Source organism: Rhincodon typus, chromosome 21, assembly GCF_021869965.1.
Source record: "Rhincodon typus isolate 14 chromosome 21, sRhiTyp1.1, whole genome shotgun sequence".
Lineage (NCBI taxonomy): Eukaryota > Metazoa > Chordata > Chondrichthyes > Orectolobiformes > Rhincodontidae > Rhincodon > Rhincodon typus.
In genome coordinates, this window is record NC_063352.1 from 20,519,513 (window position 1) to 20,544,557 (window position 25,045).

A 25,045-nucleotide genomic window follows, 5' to 3' on the forward strand; every position below is an offset into this window, starting at 1 on the left:
AGCGCATCCCACCCTGACTCTTTTCCCTACCCCTGCATTTCCCCATGTCTAACCCAAGCATCCCTGGACACTACCTAGCCTGCACATCTTTGGACTGTGGCAGGGAACCGGAGCACCCGGAGGAAACCCACGCAGCCACGGGGAGAATGTGCAAACTCCACACGGACAGTCACCCGAGGGTGGAATTGAACCCGGGTCCCTGGCGCTGTGAGGCAGCAGTGCTAACCTCTGAGCCACCCTGCTCTTGTTCCTTATTCATATATTCATGTGTTAATCCTAATTTGGTCCTCAAACTGTGATTCGTGTACTCCTGTGAAAAAGCCGAAGATGAGAATAGTTTGCTTCATCCAATGAGAACTTCAGCTAATGCGGCCTAGTATTCAACTGCTTCTCAAAGCCTTTGACGCTTTTGAATTCGCTGTCTTAACAATTTGATTGTTCCAAATTGTTACTAATGATTTATTTGTAAATTAGAATTTACTTTACATACTTAAATTAGTGGCATTTTACATCAATAGCTTGATGTATCACTAAATAATACTCTAAATTCATCTTATTTTTATACCTTTTAAGAATGAATTCATTGCATTCAAATTCTTTCTAGAATGTGACCGCATTGTGGCTAAATAGCTATTTGATTATTTTCTAGTTTGTTTACAATTGGTTTTTAAAGTGTTTTTGGATTTTGAGTACAATATGATGTTTATAATCCATATGGCAAATGCATTTTTAGCATGATTGGGAATTGTAAGGGTTATCGATCTACACACAGCTTGAGTAAACTATAGAATCAGCCTCACAATTGGAGAGTTTATATTCAGATTATGAAAAAGTTTGTTGTACTGCAATGTACATTAAATTTCAAGATAAAGGATGGATACAATGGTAAAATTAGTCATCAACTATGTTCAAATTCTATTTTGTTTTATGATGAAACACATCTTGGAATTTGCATGAGTTACACTAATTAAAGAAGAAAAGCAGCCATCTTGATTTCTGATTTAAATTTAAATTTCGTTTCAAAGATATTAGAGTCAGATCTATTGGTGACCATCTTGTTCTTTTCAGTGATAATGTTCAATATCAAGCACTTCTAGAAACAATATGAAAGAGACGTTTCATGTCTTAAGTTGTACTTGCATTTTGGCAGCGTAATTTATTCTTAGACTCAAGTTGTACAACTGTCAGTCTTTCATGACAATTCATGCATTGTTTTGTCACTCTTTTGTCTCTCTTCATGGCAGTTGTGGCCTTCTCTGTGGCTTACCAGCAAAACAAACAGTTGCTTGGAGAGAAGGGACTGCTACCAGGAAAACTGTACTTACAGAAGATTCAACAGTATGCTGGAGGCAAAGTTGGTATGAAGGCTATTAGCTATGCACCAACAATTCTCTGGTTCCTGGATTGGTCTGACATGGATGTACACCTTGATACTATTGCTCTGTTGGGAATGGGACTGTCGATGTTTATACTAATTGCTGGATGTGCCAACATGATAATCATGCTTCTTTTGTGGATGCTGTATCATTCGCTGGTGAACATTGGCCAGGTCTGGTGAGTAGAATGACAATAAGATTACATAGTACAATAAGAAAGTGTTTTGTTATGACAAGTTGGCTAAGTAATAGTGTGCCTGCGTGAAACTATTCCTATTTAAGAAAATGGTGTATGCTATTATCCAGCAGGTGCAGCATCATGATAGGACATGTTTGGAAAAATGTTTTGTCATTTATAGAAACAAAGAAAATAGGAGCAGAAGAGGGCCATCCAGCCCTCAACCATGCTTTGCCATTCAATATTATCTTGGCTGATCATCTAAATCAGTAATTTCTGCTTTCTCTCCATACCCTTTGATTCGACTAGTCCTAAGAACTATATCTAACTCCTTCGTGAAAACATTCGACGTTTTGGCCCAATTGCTTTCTGTGGCAGAGAATTCCACAGGCTTATCACACTGTAGCTGAAAAAATTTCTCTTCATCTCGGTCCGAAATGGTCTAACGCATTTCCAAAAAACTGTGACCCCTGGCTGTTGACACTCTCAACATCCTTCAATACAATTGCAGGAGGACATCCCTGCTCCTGTACTCAAATTCTTTCACTATGAAGGCCAACATACTACTTGCTTTCTTCACCACTTGGAGCACCTGTGTGCTTACTTTCAGTGGCCGGTATACAAGGATACCCAGGTCTCATTGCATCTTCACCTTTCGTAATTGCTCCCCATCCAGATAAAAACCTGCCTTCCTGTTTTTGCTATACCGTTTCTTGTAACGAACTTGTTCAGGATGTTATTACACACCTCTGGAGCAGGTGGGTCTTGAACCTGAGCCTCTTGAAAGCAGAAAACCTCACATTTTACTTTTACATTTTACATGTTCCTTCAGTTGCCATCATTTGCCCACTCAACTTATTCAAATTACAATGAAGCATCTCTGCATTCTCCTGTCAGCTCACCTTCCTACTCAGTTTTGTGTTATCTGCAAACTTGGAGACATTACATTTAGCTCCCTCATCTAAATCATTGTTATATATTGTGAATAGCTTGGATCCAAGTGCTAATCCTTGTGATACCCCTTTGTTACTGCATGCCACTTGGGAAATGACTTGTTTATTCCACTCCTTGCTTCTTGTCTGCCAACTAGTTCTCTATCCATGGCAGTACACTAACTCCCATCCCACATACTTTAATTTTACATGCTAATCTGTTTGTGGGACCACATCAAAAACCATCTGGAAGTCTAAGAAAACCACATCCAGTGTCCCTCTACCCTCACCCCATCAACTCTACTAGGTGCATCTTTGGAAAAATTACCGTAGATTTGTCAAGCATGATTTCCCTTTGGTAAATTGACAATGACTCTGTCCAATCCTGTCACTGTGCTCTGCTATTAAATCTTATGGACTGGAGGATAACATTTTCCCCACTACCCATCTAGGACTGACTGATCTATAATTTCCTCTTTTCTATCTCCTTTTTTAAGTAGTGGGGTGACAATAGCTACCCTCCAATTCACAAGATCTATTCCAAAGTCTATAGAAACTTGAAAGATGACCACCAGTGTATCTGCCACTTCTGGGGCCACTTCAGTACTCTGTGTTGTAGATTATTGGGCCCTGAGAATTTATCTGTCTAAAGTTTTCATCTATTTCCCCAACACCATTTCCCTAGCAATACTGATTTCCTTCAATTCCTCCTCCTCACTAGACCATCTGTTCTCCAGCATTTCTGGGATGTTATTTGTATCATCTTTTGTGGACACAGTACAAAATTATGTATTTAATTGGCCTGCTATTTCTTTGCTCCTTATTGTTAGTCCCTTCTTGTCTGTAAGGGACCTACACTTGGCTTCATTAATCCTTTTTCTTCGCATACCTACAGAAGTTTTTACAATCAGTTTGTATGTTCCCTGCATATTCTCCTGTACTCTATTTTCCCTTTGTGGATTGCAACTTAATTATAACTTAATTTTTCCCTTTTCCTTGGATTGGTCGAGCTGCAGTTAGCTACAAATTTGTAAAAGCAGTGTAACCAAAAATATCCGGAGCTCGTAAGCAGGAATTACCTTTCTTTTTTCTCTCTAAATAAAAAGACCAGAAAAAAAATTCTAGTACAAGAAAAGACCTAGGTCCAGCAAATCGACAATGGAATAGAAGAATGATTATTGCCCTACAGACAATAGCATGTCATCGTTTCTAAGTCAACTGAATTTTGAGAATTAAGTCTCCACCTTATGATTTGGACTTTGGATCTTCAGAATGTTATTTTTCCCATCTATATTTTTCTACCCATAATGTGTCAAACTGCCTAGCTCTAGTCGCTTTCTTTGTGAATGAATCTATGTGTATTTAGAGTTTTAAAATCATATAGTTTATCTCAAAGTAATAAATTAGTAATCCTTTCATTTTTTTCTGTCATTTTTAAAAAAATGTATTTGCAAAGAAGTTATTGTCCTGTTAATGGTAAAATGTGGTGAGAATTGCTTTTGGCCTGACCCGCAGTTGGTAAAGCAAAGTCATCGTCTCCAGGTTTAGATTGGTATTGACATATCTGTGATGGTTTGTGGAATAGTTGCGCTTGATTATTGGTGCACTCTCCCCAATTAAGTTGTAACAATGTGATCTTATTGTCGACAGTGCTTATGTCAGTCCTTTGTTTTAACTATTTTGGACGCATGTTCAAAATCCTGCCCTGAATATTTTTCTTCCATGATTAGTATTATACATTTGTGCAAGCAAATACATTTTCCACTTTCCCCTCCCTCAAAGAAAGTCTTTGACTTTACAAATTCAAGCAATCTGGATGTTCCATTATTCCACCAGAATACATTCTCTTTGGATTGGAAGACTGGCAGTTTATCAAGTGGAAGACCATGGTCTTTGATTCTCTTCCTCATGTCCTGACCTCTGTAGGTCTTCTTAAATTGGAATTATTTTAATCGGTTAGATTTCCATTGGGGTGGCACATTTCCTGTGAAAAAGACAATTGCTTCTTTGCAGCATTTTGAATATTTGGATATTTATTCTCTCTTCTCTGCGGTGACTCCTCTCATGTTTATGCACAACATCTTCAGTCTGTTTCAGCATATTTTATTCTCAATTCACTTATAGTTTTTTCTGAAGCATGTAAACCTTCAACATGTTGGTCGGTATGGACATACATTCACCTCATTGAATCCTGGGAAGATAAGAATGTTAGGTATTGTATTTGAACTGGCCTTTTCTGAGTCACTTCAGCTCCTAACATTGCACTTGAATCTGTTAGCATGTAGTTGACTCTGTTCTGGCCCAAGTGCACAGAATCACAGAATTTTGTGGCACAGAGGAAGGCTTGTCTGCATTGTCTGCGCTGACTCTCCAGTCGGCTTATGACTTGGGATAACAAGGTGTAGAGCTGGATGAACAAGCAGCATCATAGGAACAGGAAGGCTGATGTTTTGGGCCTAGACCCTTCATCAGAAATCTTGGGGCCATTTGCCTTTCTTTTCCCCATACCCTTGCCTATTGTTTCTAGTTAAGTAATCATCCATTGCCTTCTTGGATACCTCAGTCAACTCTTCCTCTGTTTGACTTCCAGGCAGTGCATTCTAGACTGGAATTGCTTGTGTGAAAAATATTTTTATTACATCACATTTGCTAATCACTTTAAAGTTGTGCCCACTCATTCTCAACGCTTTGACATATGGGAGCATTTGTATTCTCCCTACCTACTCAATCCAGACCTCTCAGGATTTTGAAAACTTTTATCAGCTCTCCTCTTTTCCTTTCTGTCTCCAAGGAGTACAGTCTCAAACTTTTCCAGTCTATCCTCAACTGAAGTTTCCCATCCCTGGAACTACTTTTGTAAATTTTCTCTTCTGCACTCTCTCCAGTGCATTCATATTTTTCCTATAGTGTGCACACTATACTCCAGCTGAGGTCTAATAAGTGTCTTCCATAGGTTCAGCATCATGTCCTTTGCCCCTATATTGTATGTTCCATTAATGAAGCCCAGGATACTGTATGCATTATTAACTGCCCTTTCCACCTGTGTCTTATGAATTCTGACTTGAAGTCACCATTGATGCAATTCTCTGCTGATCAGGACAGATCATTAAAGAGATCAATGGATTTCTCTAGATGGTGAAATACACCCAGGTTCTTCTGCTGCTACACATCCCTTCAAGTACTGTACAACCTATTTTATATTGTCATCTATTTTCCTTGTACCAAAATGAACCACTTCACACTTCTTTACATTATATTGCATCTGCCGCCTATCAGCCTACTCGATCACCTTGCTTGTATCCTTTTGAGTTCTTCATTGTCCTTGTGGTTTACAATGCTCCCAAATTTCATATCATCCACAAACTTTGAAATTGCCCCATGCACACCATGATCTAGATTGTTTATAGATACCAGGAAAAGCAAGGGTCTCCATACTGACCCCTTGGCTATAATCTTTGCTCTTGGATGAAAAATATTTATAGACCATAACTATTTCCTATTACTCAGCCAATTTTGTATCAATGTGGCTATGATCTCTCTTATTCCATGGGCTATCATTTTTCTCATAAATCTTCTGATTTGCACTGTATCTTTAAAGGTATCCTATTGTTCAGCTGTAGTTTTTCCCATTGTGATGTTGTCACTTTAAAAAGGTTATTTTGTCCGGGATTAATTTTGAAGAGAGGTTGTAAAGGCAGAGGTACAGATCAGCTGACTGAAAGTGGCTTCAGTAAATAAGTTAGGAGGCCTTTAGGTTTTTTTAAAAAGCCGTTGGAGCAATGGAAGGAGGCTTTCTAGTTTTTATTTTCGCTGTAGCAGTCAGAAGCTGTTTGGGGTCCCAGAAAGGTTGGAAGCTTCTATAAATGATTCCTAACTGCTATTTTCTCTGAAATCTCTCTTGCTGTTGTTTCCTCCTGGATTGGAGAACTGCATGTAAGAATCTGTGTCTGAATTTACCTTTTTGCCAAGAGCTATGTTTATGGGCTGTAACTATATTGGAACAGTTAATTAGTAATAGGTACAGTATCTATTATTTGGTTAAGTTTTCCAGTAGTTGCGTTATTCTAAATTCTACCTTTTGTTTGTTTTTTTAAATATAATGTTTAAATAAATTGTGTTTTGCTTAAAGTCGAGTAGTTTAACTAGTTGCATCACATCTGGAACATGCACTTCACATCTACCTTTAAAATGAGAAAAGTTAGGGTCTAGGATGCCTTCTTAAAATATTTTGAAGGGGTCTGGTCTGGTCCATAACACCATCAAGCTGCTGTTCCAATCTATTTGACCCATCTCTGTTCCTGCCCTGTTGAAGTTGGCCTCCCAGTTAAGTATTCTTACTCTGGATTGTTTATTATCCTCTTCTATCATCACCCTGAACCTTGTAATACAATAATCACTGTCTCCTAAATGTTTCCCCACTGACACTAAATCTATTTCACCGACCTTATTTTTAGAACCAGGTCCAACAGAAGTTAAGGTATTTATAATGTGGGGAACTGTAGGTTTTTCTGGGTACATTAGCTGAAGTGGGCTATCCTTGTCCACGATTGCCTTTTGATTTAGGTTATTCACTTCAGATCACATTGTAACAAGTCTCATAATATTTTGGTTACAGATGTTATGAAAGTGGGCGATAAAAATAAAATGTATAACAAATGAGTGACAAAGACAAAGTTGCATATCTGTTCTAAAAATAAACAAATGTTGGAGGAAATCAGCAGGTCTGACAGCATTTGTGGAAAGAGAAACAGTCAACATTTTGAGCCCAATATGACTACCTTGGCATTCCGATTCAATTGAAAAGCCTCAGTCAATGCTAACTCTTCTCAGAAATTCGATGTTACATTGTTGTCTGTTCAGGAGCTGTCCATACGTTTCGAGCTATGATTTATATTCAACAAGCGATGGGTGAGTTTAACTATTTTGTTAACAAAATGTTGAAACACCAAATCAGGAAAAAGTGATGGCCAAGTGGTATTATCACTAGACTATTAATCCAGAAACTAATCTAATGATCTGAGGGCCCAGGCTCGAATCCTGCCATGGCAGATGGTGGAATTTGAATGCCATAAAAAATAAGAATCTAATTATAACCATGGAACCATTGTTGATTGTAGGAAAATCCCATCTGGTCCGCTAATGTCCTTCAGAGAAGGAAATCTGCCATCCTCACCTGGTCTGGCCTACATGTGATTCCATAACCATAGCAATGTCGTTGGCTCTCAACTGCCCTCTGAAATGGCCTAGCAAAACTCAGTTGCATTAATCGCTACAAAATCTCAACCACGGAACTGGATGGACCACCTGGTATCGACCCAGGCATTGGAAACGTCAATGGCAAAAGCAGCCCTGTTGATCTTGCACAGTCCTCCCTACTAACATTTTGGGGCTAGTGCCCAAATTGTGAGAGCTGTTTCACAGTTTAATCAAGCAACCACCTGATATAGTTGCACTTAGGGAATCAAAACTTCATCCATTCCCTTTACCACCAATGGTCATTAGCAACATGCATACTATCTACAAAATGCACAGCAGAAATTTGCTCAGGACCCTTAGACAGCACCTTCCAAACCCATGACCACTTCCACCCAGAAGGGCAAGGACAACAGGTACCTGGGAACACCACCACCTGCAAGTTCCCCTCCAAACTACTGTCCTGACTTAGAAAAATATTGCTGTTCCTTCAGTGTTGCTAAGTTAAAGTCGTGGAATTCTCTCCCTAATGGCATTGTGGGTCAACCTACAGCCCTTGGACTGCAGTGGTTCTAGAAAGCAGTTCGCCACCACCTTCTCAAGGGCAACTATGGGTACACAATAAATGCTGGTCAACCAATGGCGTCCACATCTCATGAAAGAATTTTAAAAATTGTTTAATATTGTCTTTTGATTTCTATAATATCAAGAACTGGGATGGGGTATTACTTTCATTCGCAAAATCCAAAGATGTTGGGGGGCGGGATGGTTGGGGCCTTCCCTAGGTGAAATCCATAATCCTACTCCAGTCCTTCCCTACCAGTTCATGGTAAACCACTTTTTTTTGATGCACAAACTACAGCAAATCTATTGGATATCTAACATTGAATCTACTGAGTATACAGCATGGCAGTAATCTGGGAACCAATTTTTTTTCGGATTTACCTTCTAGTTTTATAGTAGTAATCAATCACATTGCCTTATGAGTAGTCCTCTGGAGCAATGCAGCTTCTGTGTTAGGAACTTGTGGCCACGATGCCATTAAATTTCCTGATTCAAGCAATTTTGAATAAAGTGGATGCGCAGTTATACAGATAGCACTGCACCTGGGCTGTCAGTTATGTGGGGTGGATATTGTGATGGACAGTTGTCAGTGTTGAACAGAATTGTTGTTTGCAGCTCAACTTTCTGCCACTTGTGTGTCAGATCCCTGAAGGAATTTAAGATATTTATTGGACTCATCAGAATATAAAAAGCAGCAAAGAATGGCCAAAAGTTTAATAGAGGGAACAGTTAGAGTATGGAGAATGTTAGCAATAAATGTAAAAATAGATAGCAAAAGTTTCTATAAATATTTAAAGACGTGGAGAGGGTACAGAGGAGATTTACCAGGACATTGCCTGTGCTGGAGAGTTTCAATTATGAAGAGAGATTGGACAGATTGGGGTTATTTTCCTTAGAGCAGAGGAGATTAAGAGAGGTCATGATTGAGATGTATAAAATTATGAGGGGCATAAATAGGGTAAGCAAGCAGAAACTTTTCCCCTTGATGGAGAGATCAATGACCGGGGCGTAGGTTTGGGTAAGGTGCAGAAGGTTTAGAGGTGATGTGAAGAAAAACTTTGTCACCCATAGGGTAGTTGGAATTTTGAACGCACTGCCTGTAAGAGTCAGATATCCTCATAACATTTAAGAAGTGTTTAGGTGTGCACTTGCTATGCCAACGTATACAAGGTTATGAACCAAGTGCTGGAAAAATGGGATTAAAATAGTTACGTGGTTGTTTTCGACTGGTGTGGATGCAATGGGCTGAAGGACCTTTTTTGGTGCTGTAGATCTCTAAGACTCTAGGTAAATGTTATCATTCAGTACAAGTAGAATACAACACAAAAGTACAGAGCCTATGTTTCAGTTGTACAGGACGCTGTTCAGACCACGTTTTCGATGCTGCGTGCAGTGTGACTTCATGAAGTCATGCCTGAGAAATTTATTAGGGTTATTTGAGGAGGTAATGAGCAGGATAGATAAGTGGAAACTAGTACACATGATGATTTTGGATATCCAAAAGGCATTTGATTTGGTACCAGATCTGAGTCTACTTAACAACAGCTCATGGTGTTGAGGGTAATATATTATCATATATATGGGATTGGTCAATGAACAGAAGACAGAGAAGTGAGATAAAGTGGGCATTTTCAGATTGGCAATGTATATCAAGTTGAGTGCCAAAAGAGTTAGTGCTGAGGCCACAACTGTTTTGAATATATGTCAACAACTTGGATGATAGTAATCAAAGTAACATTGGCATTGCTGTTGCCGTTGACATAAAATAAGTCGAAGACAAGTGGTGAGGATGAAACAAAGAGTCTGTAGAGAAATATAGATAGGTTATGTGAGTGGGCAAAAACTTGGCAGATGAAATATAATTTGGGGAAATATGAGATTGTGTACTTTGTCACAAAGACTTGAGGAATGAATATTATTTAAATGGGGAAAGACTGCAGAAGACTGCAGCACAGATGATTTGAGGTCCCTTGTGCATGAATCTCAAAAAGCTGTAATACAGGTTTGTTTGATAAGAGGGTAGACAAATGGTCTGCTGGCCTTTATTTCAAAGGGAATGGGGTATAAAAATAGAGAGGTCTTGCTAAATCTATACAAGGCACCAGTTAGATCACACCTGTAATACTATGAGCAATTTTGGTCCTGTTATCTAAGGAAAGATAGACTGGCATCCGAGGCAGCGAAGAGAATGTTCATTAGGTTGACTCTGCATTTGGAGACATTGTCTTATGATGGGAGGTTGAATAGATTAGGCTTGAACTCATTGGAGTTTAGAAGAAAGAAAGGTGAAACTATTGAAATGTGCAAGATTTTTAGGGGCCTTGACAGGGTGGATGTGGAGAGGTTGTTGAGGATTATCATATTAGCCATGATCTCGTTGAATGGTGGAGCAGACCGATGGGCCAAATGACCTACTTCTGCTCCTGCGGTCAAAGGAGAGAAATTGTTGTCTTTTTAGAGTTTGGAGGCTTTCTATCCACTGTATTGTTAACACATTGGCTCCTGAGTAGATAGTCAGCCAGTCAGAGCTGTCATGCTGAATACTCCTGATCCACACAACTGGCCCTGATCAAAAAAACTAATAAACAGGCTGTCTCTGGACAAATCTATCCTGAACGCAGATTCACACTGATGAGTCCAGCAATGTCCAGTGCTTGAACTAAGCAACAGTGTTCATGCAATTCACAATGAATTCCAGTGACTTGTTTCAAATTGCAACATCTCCTTCCACAGTTTCCTTGGTTTAAAGCAGCAGCATTTTTCCATTTTGGTCAACAGTCCAAAAGAAAACAAATAAGAAAGTATGGTCTTCACAATACCATTCAATGATTTTCCTTGCACATAGTTCTTAGGTCAAGAGATAGTAGGAACTGCAGATGCTGGAGAATCCGAGACAACAAGGTGCAGGGCTGGATGAACACAGCAGGCCAAGCAGCATCATAGGAGCAGAAAGGCTGACGTTTCGGGCCTAGACCCTTCTTCAGAAAAGCGGGAGAGGAAGCGGGTTCTGAAATAAATCGGGAGAGAGTGGGAGGCGGATAGAAGATGGATAGAGGAGAAGATAGGTGGAGAGGAAACAAACAGGTCGAAGAGGCGGGGATGGGGCCAGTAAAGGTGAGTGTAGGTGGGGAGTTAGTGAGGGGATAGGTCAGTCCAGGGAGGACAGACAGGTCAAGGGGGCGGGATGAGGTTAGTTGGTAGGAGATGGGGGTGCGGCTTGAGGTGGGAGGAGGGGATAGGTGGGAGGAAGAACAGGTTAGGGAGGCGGGGACGAGCTGGACTGGTTTTGGGATGCGGTAGGGGGAGGGGAGATTTTGAAGCTTGTGAAATCCACATTGATACCATTGGGCTGCAGGGTTCCCAAGCGGAATATGAGTTGCTGTTCCTGCAACCTTCGGGTGGCATAGTTGTGGCACTGCAGGAGGCCCAGGATGGACATGTGGTCTGAGGAATGGGAGGGGGAGTTGAAATGGTTCGCGACTGGGAGGTGCAGTTGTTTATTGCGAACCGAGCGTAGGTGTTCTGCAAAGCGGTCCCCGAGCCTCCGCTTGGTTTTCCCGATGGGGTACAGCGGATGCAGTATACCACATTGGCAGATGTGCAGGTGAACATCTGCTTGATGTGGAAAGTCTTCTTGGGGCCTGGGATGGGGGTGAGGGAGGAGGTATGGGGGCAGGTGTAGCACTTCCTGCGGTTGCAGGGAAAAGTGCCGGATGTGGTGGGGCTGGAGGGGAGTGTGGAGCGGACAAGAGAGTCACGGAGAGAGTGGTCCCTCCGGAAAGCAGATAAGGGTGGGGAGGGAAAGATGTCTTTGGTGGTGGGATCGGATTGCAGATGGCGGAAGTGTTGGAGGATGATGCGTTGGATCCAGAGGTTGGTGGGGTGGTACGTGAGGGCGAGGGGGTTTCTTTTTTGGTTCTTATTGCGTGGACGGGGTGTGAGGGATGAGTTGCGGGAGATGTGGGAAACACGGTTGAGGGCGTTCTCGACCACTGAGGGGGGGAAGTTGCAGTCCTTGAAAAACGAGGACAACTGAGATGTACGGGAGTGGAATGCCTCATCCTGGGAGCAGATGTGGCGGAGGCGAAGGAATTGGGAATAGGGGATAGCATTTTTGCAGGAGGGTGGGTGGGAGGAGGAGTATTCTAGGTAGCTGTGGGAGTCGGTGGGCTTGAAATGAATGTCGGTTTCTCGGTGGTTGCCCGAGATGGAGACAGAGAGGTCCAGGAAGGGGAGAGAGGTATTAGAGATGGTCCAGGTAAACTTAAGGTTGGGGTGGAAGGTGTTGGTGAAGTGGATGAACTGTTCGAGCTCCTCGTGGGTTCTTAGGTCAATGTAGCTGTGAAAACTGAATATCTGCTCAATTCTCACTGGTAGTGCATCCTACAAGAGTTATTTATTTTAAATTTATCTAGACCCATTGATGCTTTCTTGAGCAAAACTAAGGAATGCTTTTCCTTGTTGAAATATGCATCCCACATCGTGTTGCACTTTATTCCATGACCAAACAAATTCTTATCAGATTGAACTACAGACTACATTGTGTTGAATTGCATGCGCAATATTCTGAATGGTTTCGATGTGAAAAGCTTTGTTTATCTATGTGTGATTTCTCGGAGTTGAGAGATGATCTGTTTCATCCTCCTTGATTTTCTTCATTGTTACTCATCCTGAAAATAAACCCTTTACAGATCCTGTTTTCTATTTTCAGCGATTTAAAAGAAAAATTGACAATAGCTGCTGCTTGTTAAAGAGAGGATAATTTTAACAATCTGTATATCCTTTCTGGATGCAACAAACATATGCCATTGCTGGAAATTAATGAATGTTGTCAGTTATGCACACATTTTAGGCATTTATTGCATCTATCTAATGGTAATCTGTTAAGGAAGCAATTCTGCGCTGTGTATACGTGCTGCAGTTCACTCAAGGAAAATTATTTTATTCATCAGTCATTCTGATAGAGGTCACTGCATGGTCAAACAACATATTACCATGCTGTATGCCCAGGGATTTCACTGTTAACCCACCTGAGTATGTTTTAATTATTTTTATTACCATAATAAGATAGGCACAACTTAATTTCAGTTGCATAATAATTTTTTTTTGGTTTTATTTGCTCTCCCATCATGTACTGTGTTTATTTGGAAGGTTACTTATAGTATTATGTGAAAATGACATATGAATTAATTGCCTGCTGCTAATGCAGTTCTTGGTAAGTACAACATATACAATGCAGTGAACTCCATTGAATTTGTTTTTGATTCCACTTATGTGTGCCTTGCCTTCACTATTGACTAGGACAGACATGGCGAAGCTATTTCCTGTGTTAGTGGACACAAGAATAAGGGGAAAGATTGAACATTCTGGGGTTTTTCCTGTAGACAAGAGAAGTCTGATGGTTGATCTGATATTGATTATGAAAGCTTTTGATTTTGTAGTTCTAGTGATCTTTTCAGTTGTGTGCAGAACCAGAACAAGGAGTTATAAAAATGAGATAGTTATAAATCCAATAGGGAATTCAGGATAAATATTTTAATGTGGAGCCCAGCAGGACAGTGCTTCTGAAATGTTTTCCTCCTCGGGTTCAATTTTGAGGCTTGAAAATTACCTGACACCAAGGTATGAGCCAGGTCGGTAGGGTGGTGTCGGGTGGATAACTGTGAGAGTGATGGGGTATAGCTGTGCTGGTGCTGGAATGGTGGGCAACGGTGCAAGAAGGTGGATTCGTTATGGAGAAAGAAGTAGAGAGTATGTTGTTAGAGTCAAATGCAGACTAGTAGGAGGGAGCTTGTGTTGAGCATAAACACCAGAATGCATGTGATATTCTGAAAAGCAATGGGTGCTGTATTTACACCTTTAGTGTTAAAATTAGAGCTGAGTCTTTAAGCAGTAAAATCAAGAAGCAACTTTTAACACAAAATGTGGTAGAACTTTAGAACTATCTTCACTCCCTAAGACTGTCGATAGTTCGTTAATTGGATCTTTCTGGCCTCGTACACATAGACTTTTGTTAGTTAAGATCCTTGAGGGATATAAAGCAAAGGCAGGAAAATGGGTTTCAGGTACAGACCAGCCATGATCATACTGAATGGGGGAGCAGCTCAGGGAGCTAAATGGCTGAGTCTGTAATATTCCAAGGCTGTACTAAATGTGTAGTTTTATGTGCTTTGCCTGCATACATTAATAAAATGTTTCATACTTTGTTCTTCACCATTTTGTTGAATTTTTTCTGCATTTTTATTTATATTTATATTATGCTAAGCTAGTTATGAAAGTTAATCAGATCTGTCCTTGAAATGTCATAGTCTGTGAAATCTGTCTAGAAGGATTAACTGATTTGTGTGTTTCAGGTTTTGGTTTTACGTTTTGTTTTTCTAATTATCAGCATTTGCAGTTTTTATATTTTTAACCAAATTAATGCTGAGGAGTTTTAAGCTAGGATCCTGCAACAGAAAATTCAATGTATTGAAAGAGTGTGCTCTATTTTCATATTATCGCAAAGCGATTTTGGCTACGCATCAAATAAATGAAGGACAAGATGTTCTGGTATTTACTGACTTAATATTACCAGAAAAGGTTAGGGCTTGCCCTTGCAAGTGTAAATGGAGAAAGACTTCAGGAAGTTGCAGAACAGAGGGATTTGTGAGTCCTCATGCATAAATCACGAGAAAACTAGCCTATAAACTCAATAGGTTAGGGAAGGCAAATGGAATGTTGATGTTTATTTGAAAGGGAATGGAGTATAAAAATAGGGAATTCTTGCCAAAACTATTCAAGGCACCAATTCGACAACACCTGGAATACTACAAATAATTTTTGTCCCCCCTTTACAATGCAAGATTTACAGTCATTGGAGGCAGTCCATATCCTGGGTATGGAGGGATTTTCTGGAGAAGTTGAGTAAGTTGAGTAGGACTCCGTGATTAACACTGCTGCCTCACAGCACCAGGGACATGGGTTTGATTCCAGCCTCAGGTGATTGTCTGCGTGAAGTTTGCACCTTCTGTCCATGTCTGCTTGGGTTTCCACCCAGGTGCTCTGGTTTCCTCCCACAGTCCAAAGATGTGCAGGTCAGGTGGATTGGCCATGCTAAATTGCGCATAGTGTCCAGGGATGTGCAGGCTAGGTGGATTAGCCAATGGAAATGCAGGATTATAAGAATAGAATAAGGGGGTGGATCTAAATAGGCTGCTCTTTGGAGTCAACTCGATGGGCGAAATGGCCTGCTTTCCACACTGTATGGATTCTATGATTCTATGACTTTGGGCTTGTGCTCCTGTGATGATTCTGTGCCTTTAGGAGATGTGTTCTGTCCAATTTCGCTTACAGAGGGGTGTTGTCACTTTGGTGCCAACATGTTTCCTTCAGACAGGCAGTTGGTAAATAGCTTTGAGTTCTCCCTAGGTGCTCTTTTCTTTTAAGTAAGACGAGAGAATCATGAATTGGTAGACTCGGCCTCAAACAGACCCAAAAAGGATTTTGGTTTTGCTTTCAGTTAGTTGGTGATTTTTGCTAGCTGTTGAAGCTGAAACCTTCGGCTCTCTACTGCTAGAGTGAAGTCTTAGACTCTTGAAAAAAATGAAATTGGTCTGAAGAGAGACAGCACGTGAGAATAATAACTCTTTTGCTAAATTGCATCTTTGCCAAAATGGTGTGTTTATGGGATGCTGCCTATATTGGAACAGTTGTTGGTTGGTGGTTAAATAATACAATATCTTGTTAAGTATTTCAATAGACTAAAGCTATGTCTATTCTTCTTTTTGAGATAGTAAGAACTGCCGGTGCTGGAGTCAGAGATAACACAGTGTGGAGCTGGAGGAACACAGCAGGTCAGGCAGCATCAGAGGAACAGGAAAGCTGATGTTTCGGGTCGGGACCCTTCTTCAGAAAACCATTTTCTTGTTTTTGTTGTATTGTGAGAATGAAGTATGTTTTGATTAAAGATTAGTGGTGAACCAATCGAATCATATATCTGGAACACAGCACCTTACACTTGCCTTTAAAAAAATATATAAAAGTTAGGGTCTAGGCTATCTCTATAATATACTTTGGGAAGTCTGGTCTGGTCCATAACATTCATTGGAATTTAGAAGATTGAGAGGTATTCTTATTGAAAACTATAAAATTCTTAGGGGAGTTTACATGGTAGAGATGGAGAGTTTGTTTCTCTTTGTGGGAGAGACATTGGACTGAGGGTGTACTCTCAGAGTACGTGGTTGCCCAGCTTGGACATAGTTGAGGAGGAATTTCATCTCTCAGATGGTAAAGAATCAGTGGAGCTCTTTACCGCACAGGGCTGTTGAAGCTGGGTTGTTAAGAATACTCAAAGCTTCAATGGACTGATTTTTAATCAGTAAGGGAATGAAGAGTTATTGGGAAATGGCAGGAAAGTGGAGTTTAGGATTATCAGATCAGCCATGGATCTCATTGAAGGGCTGAGCAGACCCGATGGGCTGAATAGCATACCTCTGCTCCTTTGTGATATGGCTTTATGTCTAAAAGGTAAAGTCTTTGACAAGAAAGATTAGCAATCACCTGAATCATTTGTATACTTTTATACACCTGAAAGCACAATTTCTAGCATTCAATAATAAAGCAGGGAACATCTGAATGCCCTTTTATTTAATCTACCTGAATGCCCTTTTAGTTAATCTATCAATTGAAATATATCCTTCAAAAAGTGATGCTTTCAAGTCTACCAGATTAAAAGCACCTTGTCTCAGGTCTTAAAATCAGTGATTTAAAAATAAATGTTCATAACGTAAGACAGTTTTTCTTTTTTTTAAAGATTTGCTTTTCTGTTGTGGGTAATGATGATAAGGTAAGGCTTGGTAGTCATTCCTAGTTGACCTGGGGGCATTAAATATCAACCAAGAAGTGCGAGAATAGAGCAACATGCATCTAAACCTCATTGTGGAGAATATGTTTCCTTTACGAAAGAACATATTGAACCAGTTAGCTTTTTATTAATACACCAATCCCACAGATTACCAGATTTATTGAATTAAATTTCATACTTTTCCATAGTAGGCATGAACCCTTGATTCCTGGCTTGCTGTTGCAAATACAATAATCACTAGCCTATTGCTTTAGAAATTAATTACTCCCAGTGCAGAAACAGATATTGCATTAGATTCTGGCAATGACTGAACAAATTTGCTTTAAAGAATGTTCAAATTTTATGTTATAAGTACGTTCTCAGAAACAAAGTGTTCTCCAGAAAACTGTAGAAGCAACTGGGGATGGACTGCATGTAGATTTTCACATTTCTTCATACTTTGATGCATATTGCGAAATTTGCATTATACCTATTTATGTTACTTGTGAAAATGAGCTATTTCTGAATTGTAATATGTTTCCTTATTTTGTGAACAAAGAAACATTTAAATCAAAAGTCCACATGATCTTAACATGTCAGTGAACACTCTGTGAAAATGAGACAAATGGAAAAAATAAACATGGTCTGGGATTTGACTTTTGAAGAAAGAATAGATAGGATTGAGTTTTTCAGGTGGAAAAGAGATATCTGAAATGTGATGGAAAGAAGGGAATGATTAGTAGGTTCCTAGGGTGTAGTGAGGAACTGAGTAAAGGGAACTTAGTGTACGAGGATAGATCCCTGAAGATGTCAGCACTGGCAGACAGGGTAGAACAGAAGGCATATGGGATTCTTGCCTTCATTTGCCAAGGCACAAAATATAGGAGCAAGGAAGTCTTGTTACAACTTTACGAAACATTGGTTAGGTCACAGATGGAATACCTTGTGCAGTTATGATTATCACACTATGGGAAGGATGTGATTGCACTGGTGTGGTTGCAGAGGAGATTCACCAGAATGTTGCCAGGAATGAAAAGTCCTATGTTATGGTAAGACTAGATAGGCTGGTTTTGTTTTCCTTGGAGCTGTGGAGGCTGAGGGGGTATCTGATTGAGGTATACAGAATTATGAGAAGCATAGACAGAATAGTTTGTAAGAATTTTTTCGCCGTGGCAGACATTTCTAAGACCAGAGGGTACAAGTTTAAAGTGAGGAATAAATGGTTTAGAGAAGATCTGAGAAAATGTTTTTAACCTAGTGGGTGGTAGAAATATGGAAAGTGCTGCCTGAGATGGTGGTGGAGGAGGCAGGTACTGTCACAACATTTAAGAAACAGCTGGATGAGCATGTAAAATGCCAGGCCGTAGCAGGCTATGGACTGAGTACAAGTAAATGGAATTAATGTGGCTTGGTGTTTGTTGGTAGGTGCAGACAAGGGGCGGAAGGCCTGTTTCTGAGCTGTATGACTCTGTGACTGTGTAAAAGTAGATAAGAGTGTTAAAGGGTAGAGGAAGTCTTGAAGCTGAAATATTACTTTAAATTAAATGTCTGGATTCAGGCTCACCCTGTATTTTCAGAAAATGCTTCATTCAGATAATTGATAAAGAAAAGTCTCTGAGCTTGCATTTTTATGACCCATGTCTTTAAAAACCACCGCTTTTTGGAATGTAAATATTTTTGGCATTTTTGTTTGTAATAAAGGAGCACGTCTGTTCAAACCTGAACAGCACAAAAAAACCCAAACATAAATTCTAAGAACACATTATGTAGGGCAAGTAACAATTGGTTTCAAAACCTCAAGATAGTGGCAGACTGCATACAGTGCTCTAAATTATCCTCTTTGGATATCCCATGTAGATATTTTAATTATTAGATACTTCAGCTTAATGTTGTGGTTCAGCATTTTGAATATTTAAAACGCCAAGCAATAGCAATTGATCAAACACAAGATGACTTATTCTACTTAGTGACCAAATTAATTTAACATTTCTGGTTGTCATTCCAAGTTCATGGTAGCAAAGATCTTTTTGCAAATTGAAAATAAGTATTTAATTGCATTGATCTAGGTATTCTTTAATTGTTAAGAAATTAACTGGAAATGGGAAATGGTGAGTGGGAAATAGTGACGTTTGTTTTACATCTTAAGAAATTTTCTGAAACAGCATACGGGAAATTGATGACAATTCACCGTGAGTCCTGAAGTTTGGCTTTAGATTTCAAGGTACGCCCAAATACCATTGCTTATAAGCACGGCTCTTTTTGTGTATGTGCCGTTGGGAAAAAGCAAGAGATTGGGACTAGAATGGACTGATAATTGGTGTAGATACATTGGGCCAAATGACTTCTTGCTGTTCTATAAGATTCTATAGTTTTGGTTTAGTGGTATCCATTTTTTTTTGTATTCCCATTTATTTTGTGTCTGTTCATTTTCACATTCTGATTTGCCAAAGCATACACTATTTGCAAAAAAAAGTCGTCATTTTATTCATGATTATTGTTCTGAATTTTAAGATCTCTGTCCTGAAGCTCCACTTATTTGATGGATCTCTATTTTAAAAGAGGATGTCACTATTGGTAAACATGTTCAAAAATCCAAAAGTAGGTTTAATTTTGTCAAGTACTTGATACCTATGAATAGAGTGGTAATATATTATACATGCCCATCTATTTATTTGTACAGTAGTCTAAGGCTGGAGGAGGATAAAATCTTGGAGGAATTTGGAAACAATGATGAAAACTTTACGGTTAAGGATTTGCTCAACCAGGTACCTTTGTAAATCACTGAGTGCAAGGGTGATGAATAAATGAGAAGGAGTGTGGATTAGGTCTTCAGAAACAGTTTTTGTGACCTCTGCATCATGGCGTTTAAATATAGGAGGTTGGTCATGGGAGAATTAGAGTAGTTATGTCTAGGGATAAGTGGATAATAAAGTCCTTGAGTGACTATAGGCATCTTTCTCTTTTAGAGAAAGACAATATAGTGAGTATTGCACCACTCAACATTAAGCATGGAACAGGTAAGGAGGAAAGCTCCATGTCTGCCTCAGCTGAAATGGGAATTGCGCTGTTGGCATTAGTGTTCCACAGTAACCATCTAACCATTGCAGTAGATAGCCCCCAAATCTAAATAAATGTAGTTTGCACCATTGGCTGAACTGAAACAGGGGCAAGGTCCAACAATGTTATGGAGGTAGAAATCATAGTAATGGCATGGATACGTGGGCAAAGCATACATTTGGGTCAAATATGACACCAAGGTTCTAAGCAGTCTGGTTCAGCCTCGTACAGCTGATGGAGAGAAGAATGGAATTTGTGGCTATGCAGTGGAGTTTGTGACAGATCAAAGTCAGGGGCTTCAACTTCCCAATGTTTAGTTGGGAGATATTTCTGATCATCCAGTAGATTGCCAGACAAGGAACATTTGAGAGAGGGAGTAGAGAGAGAGAACTTGGTGTTAACAGCAAGTTGTAAACTCGAACAGCCCTCCGCACTGTCCACAACGTGACCCACCTTCGTATCGTCCGTGAACTTGCTAATCCACCCTTCCACTCCTGCATCCAAATCATTTACAAAAATCACAAATAGAAGAGGACCCAGAACAGATCCTTGTGGTACACCACTTGTAACTGAGCACCATGTTGAATATTTTCCGTCCACTATCACCCTTTGTCTTCTAAGGGTCAGCCAATTCTGAATCCGATCTGCCACATTTCCCCCTATCCCATGCCTCCTTACCTTTTGCATGAGCCTACCATGGGGAACGTTATCAAACGCCTTACTTAAATCCATGTATACCACATCCACTGCTCCACCTTCATCCACGTGTTTGGTCACCTCTTCAAAGAATTCAATAAGGTTTGTGAGGCATGATCTACCACTCACAAATCCATGCTGACTTTCACGAATCAAACTGTGCCTTTCCAAGTGATCGTAAATCCTGTCTTTCAGAGCCCTTTCCAATAATTTGCCCACCACTGACGTAAGACTAACTGGTCTGTAATTTCCGGGGTTATCCCTTTTCCCTTTTTTGAACAAGGGAATGATGTTTGCCTCTTTCCAATTTTCTGGCACTATACCAGTGGACAGTGAGGACGAAAAGATCATCGCCAAAGGCCGTGCGATCTCGTCCCTTGCTTCCCGTAGAATCCTTGGATAAATCCCATCAGGCCCGGGGGACTTATCTATCTTCAACTTCCTCAGAATTCCTAGTACATCTTCTTTACTAACATCAACCTCCTCTAGCCTACCTGCCTGTTTCACAACGTCCTCCTCTACAACTAGGTCCCTCTCAGTTGTGAATACTGAAGAAAAGTATTCATTAAGGACTTCTCCTATCTCTTTAGGCTCTGTGCATAAATTCCCTTTACAATCCTTGATCGGCCCTAGCCTTTCTCTGGTCATTCTCTTGTTCTGCACATACGTGTAAAAAGCCTTGGAGTTTTCCTTGATCCTATCCGCCAAGGTTTTCTCATGCCCCTTTATAGCTCTCCTAAGCCCTTTCTTCAGCTCCTTCCTGGCTAACTTGTATCCCTCGAGAGTCTTTTCCGTTCCTCTTTTCCTAAACCTTACATAAGCCTCCTTCTTCCTCTTAACCAGTCGTTCGACCTCTCTCGAGAACCATGGCTCCCTCACTCGACCGCATCTTCTCTGCCTGCTAGGGACAAACATATCGAGCACATGCAGTATGCATTCCTTAAACAATCTCCACATTTCTGTAGTGCTCTTCCTTGACAGCATCTGTTCCCAATTTATGTTACCCAATTCTTGCCTAACTGAATTGTAATTACCCTTCCCTCCATTATAAACTTTACCCTGCCGTATGTACCTATCCTTATCCATGACTATCGTGAAAGAAACAGAGTTACGATCACTACTGCCAAAATGCTCTCCTACCAACAGGTCTAACACTTGGCCTGGTTCGTTGCCAAGTACCAAATCCAAAGTGGCCTCTCCTCATGTTGGTCTATCTACATACTGTGTCAGGAATCCTTCCTGAACGCACTAGACAAAATCTGCTCCATCTAAACTATTACAACTAAAATGTTTCCAATCAATATTTGGAAAGTTGAAGTCACCCATGACTACAACCCTGTGACTTCTGCACCTTTCCAGTATCTGCCTCCCAATCTGCTCCTCTACTTCTCTGCAACAATTAGGGGGTCTGTAAAAAACCCCCAACAAAGTGACTGCTCCTTTCTTGTTCCTGACCTCAACCCAAACTGACTCTATAGACGTATCATTCTTGAACTGCCTTTCAGTAGCTGCTATACACTGCTTACCCGTGGCATCCATAATTCCATATACATAAAAACTCCCTAAAGGAGGATCAACACCTAGATGAACAAAAACGCAAACAGCCAGCGACATCCTACATACACAGTGTTAAGAACCCAGCATGATGTAAAGACTGGGTGTGCAATGCATGTGCAGAAACTGACTAGAATTTTATAAACTGCTAACATATGAAAAAGGAGATGTTTGGATGGTAATACAATAATGTACTAATGTGCTTCCAGGCTAACCAAAGTCATGAGTCCCCGTCATGAAACACCTCCTGGAGGCAGCCATCTTATAGGTAGTTCAGGTAAAGACAAAGTACAGGCATCGGTGTACTCATTTCGTAGAATCCCTACAGTGTGGAAACAGGCCCTTTGGCCCAATAAGTCCACACCGACTCTGAGCATCTCTCCCAGATCCATCCCCAAAATCCACCTAATCTACACATCCCTGAACACATGGGCAATTTAGCATGGCCAATGCACCTAGCCTGCACATCTTTGGACTGTGGGAGGAAACCGGAGCACCTGGAGGAAACCCACACAGACACGGGGAGAATGTGCAAACTCCACACAGACAGTCACCCAAGGGTGGAATTGAACCTGGGTTCCTGGCGCTGTGAGGCAGTAGTGCTAACCACTGAGCCACCGTGCCGCCCCAAAGAAACTGGAAGCAGTCAGGCGTGAAGAAGCTTGTATCTCATCTTTTGACTAATTTTTCTAATCAACCTGTCTAGAGCTGTTATTACGCACCTCTGGAGCAGGTGGGATGTGAACCCAGGCCTCTCAGTCCAGGCATAGGGACACTACCACTGTGCTCTGATTACTACTAACAGCATCAGTAGCTTTTTAGCTGTTGGAGGAGTAGTTTGGTTGCAGTGTGGCATTGGAATTAGACTACAAAGTTTTTGAGAAGATTTGTAGCTCAGGCTGTGGATGAGGTTGTAGACATGCTCGCGGAGTCGGTGCGTTTGGTTGAACATGTTTCGTTACCCTGCTAGGTAACATCGTTACCTGAAACTGCTGAATCTGTGCCTCACAACCCACTTCACCTTCAACAAATCAACAGGACACCAATGGGATCCCCAATAACAATGATTGCAGAAGCAGTAATGCAAAGCTTAGATTGAACAGTGCTCCTCACTATACAACCCAAACTCTGAATCCGCTATGTAGATGACACTTTTGTGATTATTAAACACACAAGACTAGAAGAAACCCACCGACACATAAACAACATCCTCACTGGAATAAAATTCACAAAAGAAGAGAACAATAACCAACTACCCTTCCTAGATATAATGGTGGAACCTAAGAACAACAGGGAACTCCAGGCTAACATATATAGAAAGACCACACATACGGACCAGGTACTTAATTACTCCAGCAACCACCCCAATACCCATAAATGGACCTGCATCAGGACATTATTCAAACCGGCCGTGACACACTGCAGCAATCCAGAATTGCACAAAGCAGAACAAGAGCACTTATATGGAGTTTTTAAAAGGAGTGGATACCCGAAAAGCACAATCAGCCATTATCTCTGCGACAGACCACAATAAGAAGACACAACATGGCCAGACAAAGTATTCACCCTGCATATGTCAGAGACGTATCAGAGGTGACCAGAAGACTACTCAGACCCCTAGGTGCCAGGGTAGTCCACCAACCAACAACCACCCTGCGACAGCTACTGACAAACGTAAAAGATCCCATACCCACAGCCAATAAAACTAATGTAATGTGCAAATTACCATGCGAGGACTGTGAAAAACATTACATAGGCCAAACTGGAAAAAAACTGGCAATGAGGATACACGAGAACCAACTAGCCACCAAGAGATATGACCAATTCTCAATACACATGGACAAAGAAGGACACACGTTCGACTGGGACAACACATCTATAGTAGCACGAGCCAAACAGAGACATGCCAGGGAATTCCTGAAGGCCTGGCTTGACAAATAACCTCAGAACTGGACTATTTTTCATGCTTTCTATCCATGTATTTTCCATTCAAGATTACCTGGCATAAATCTATGCTGTATTGCTTGATTGTTTTGTGATTCATTTGTGATTTTCACTGTCAGCTTCATCTTACCATTTGATTGAGGATACTGTCATGATGGGGGTCGAATGTTGTATTTCTCAATCCTGTATGAAGCCAAATCTTTCACATGTGAGCTGAGGAATATCGTTGCTCATCACAGTGCTGGGGAAGGCATGCAGTCATTGGAGTCAGCTGGCATAAAGCCCGGTAAACAGAACAGTAGTCTACAGTGACAAGCTAATCTGTTCTTGTGAAAGCGAAGAGAGGCGGATACAATTACAACATTTAAAAGACATTTGGATAGACACGTGGATAGGAGCATGTTAGAGATATACGGGCCAAATGCAGGCAAATGGGACTAGTTCTGTTTAGGAAACTTGGTCAGCGTGGACAATTTGGGCTACAGGGCCTGTTTCTGTGCCATATGACTCGATCTATTCCCAACTTCATCCAGGGTCTATCTGTGAAGTCATGTGTCATCAACTCTCTACCCTGTTTATGTTACTACTCGCTACATGTTTTGTGCCGGATGATGTGATCGTTAACCTCATAACTTGTGTTTCGCTGGTCGAGCACATGTATTGCCTTCCCCAGGCTCGATTCAATTCCTTGGTGGATGACATGGATGTATTTCAGCGTTGCACCTCTCAG

The 25,045-nt window shown here is 40.7% G+C and overlaps 1 protein-coding gene across 2 annotated transcripts in view; it reads left to right on the top strand.

The window, feature by feature from the left end:
- The window catches only part of lmf1 (lipase maturation factor 1), a 578,934-nt gene that overhangs the window by 27,411 nt on the left and 526,478 nt on the right, over nucleotides 1–25,045 (top strand). For both annotated transcript variants that reach the window (XM_048609600.1, XM_048609601.1), the window contains exon 2: nucleotides 1,245–1,554. In XM_048609600.1, the coding sequence (XP_048465557.1) occupies nucleotides 1,245–1,554 (310 nt within the window). The remainder of the gene's footprint in view (nucleotides 1–1,244; nucleotides 1,555–25,045) is intronic.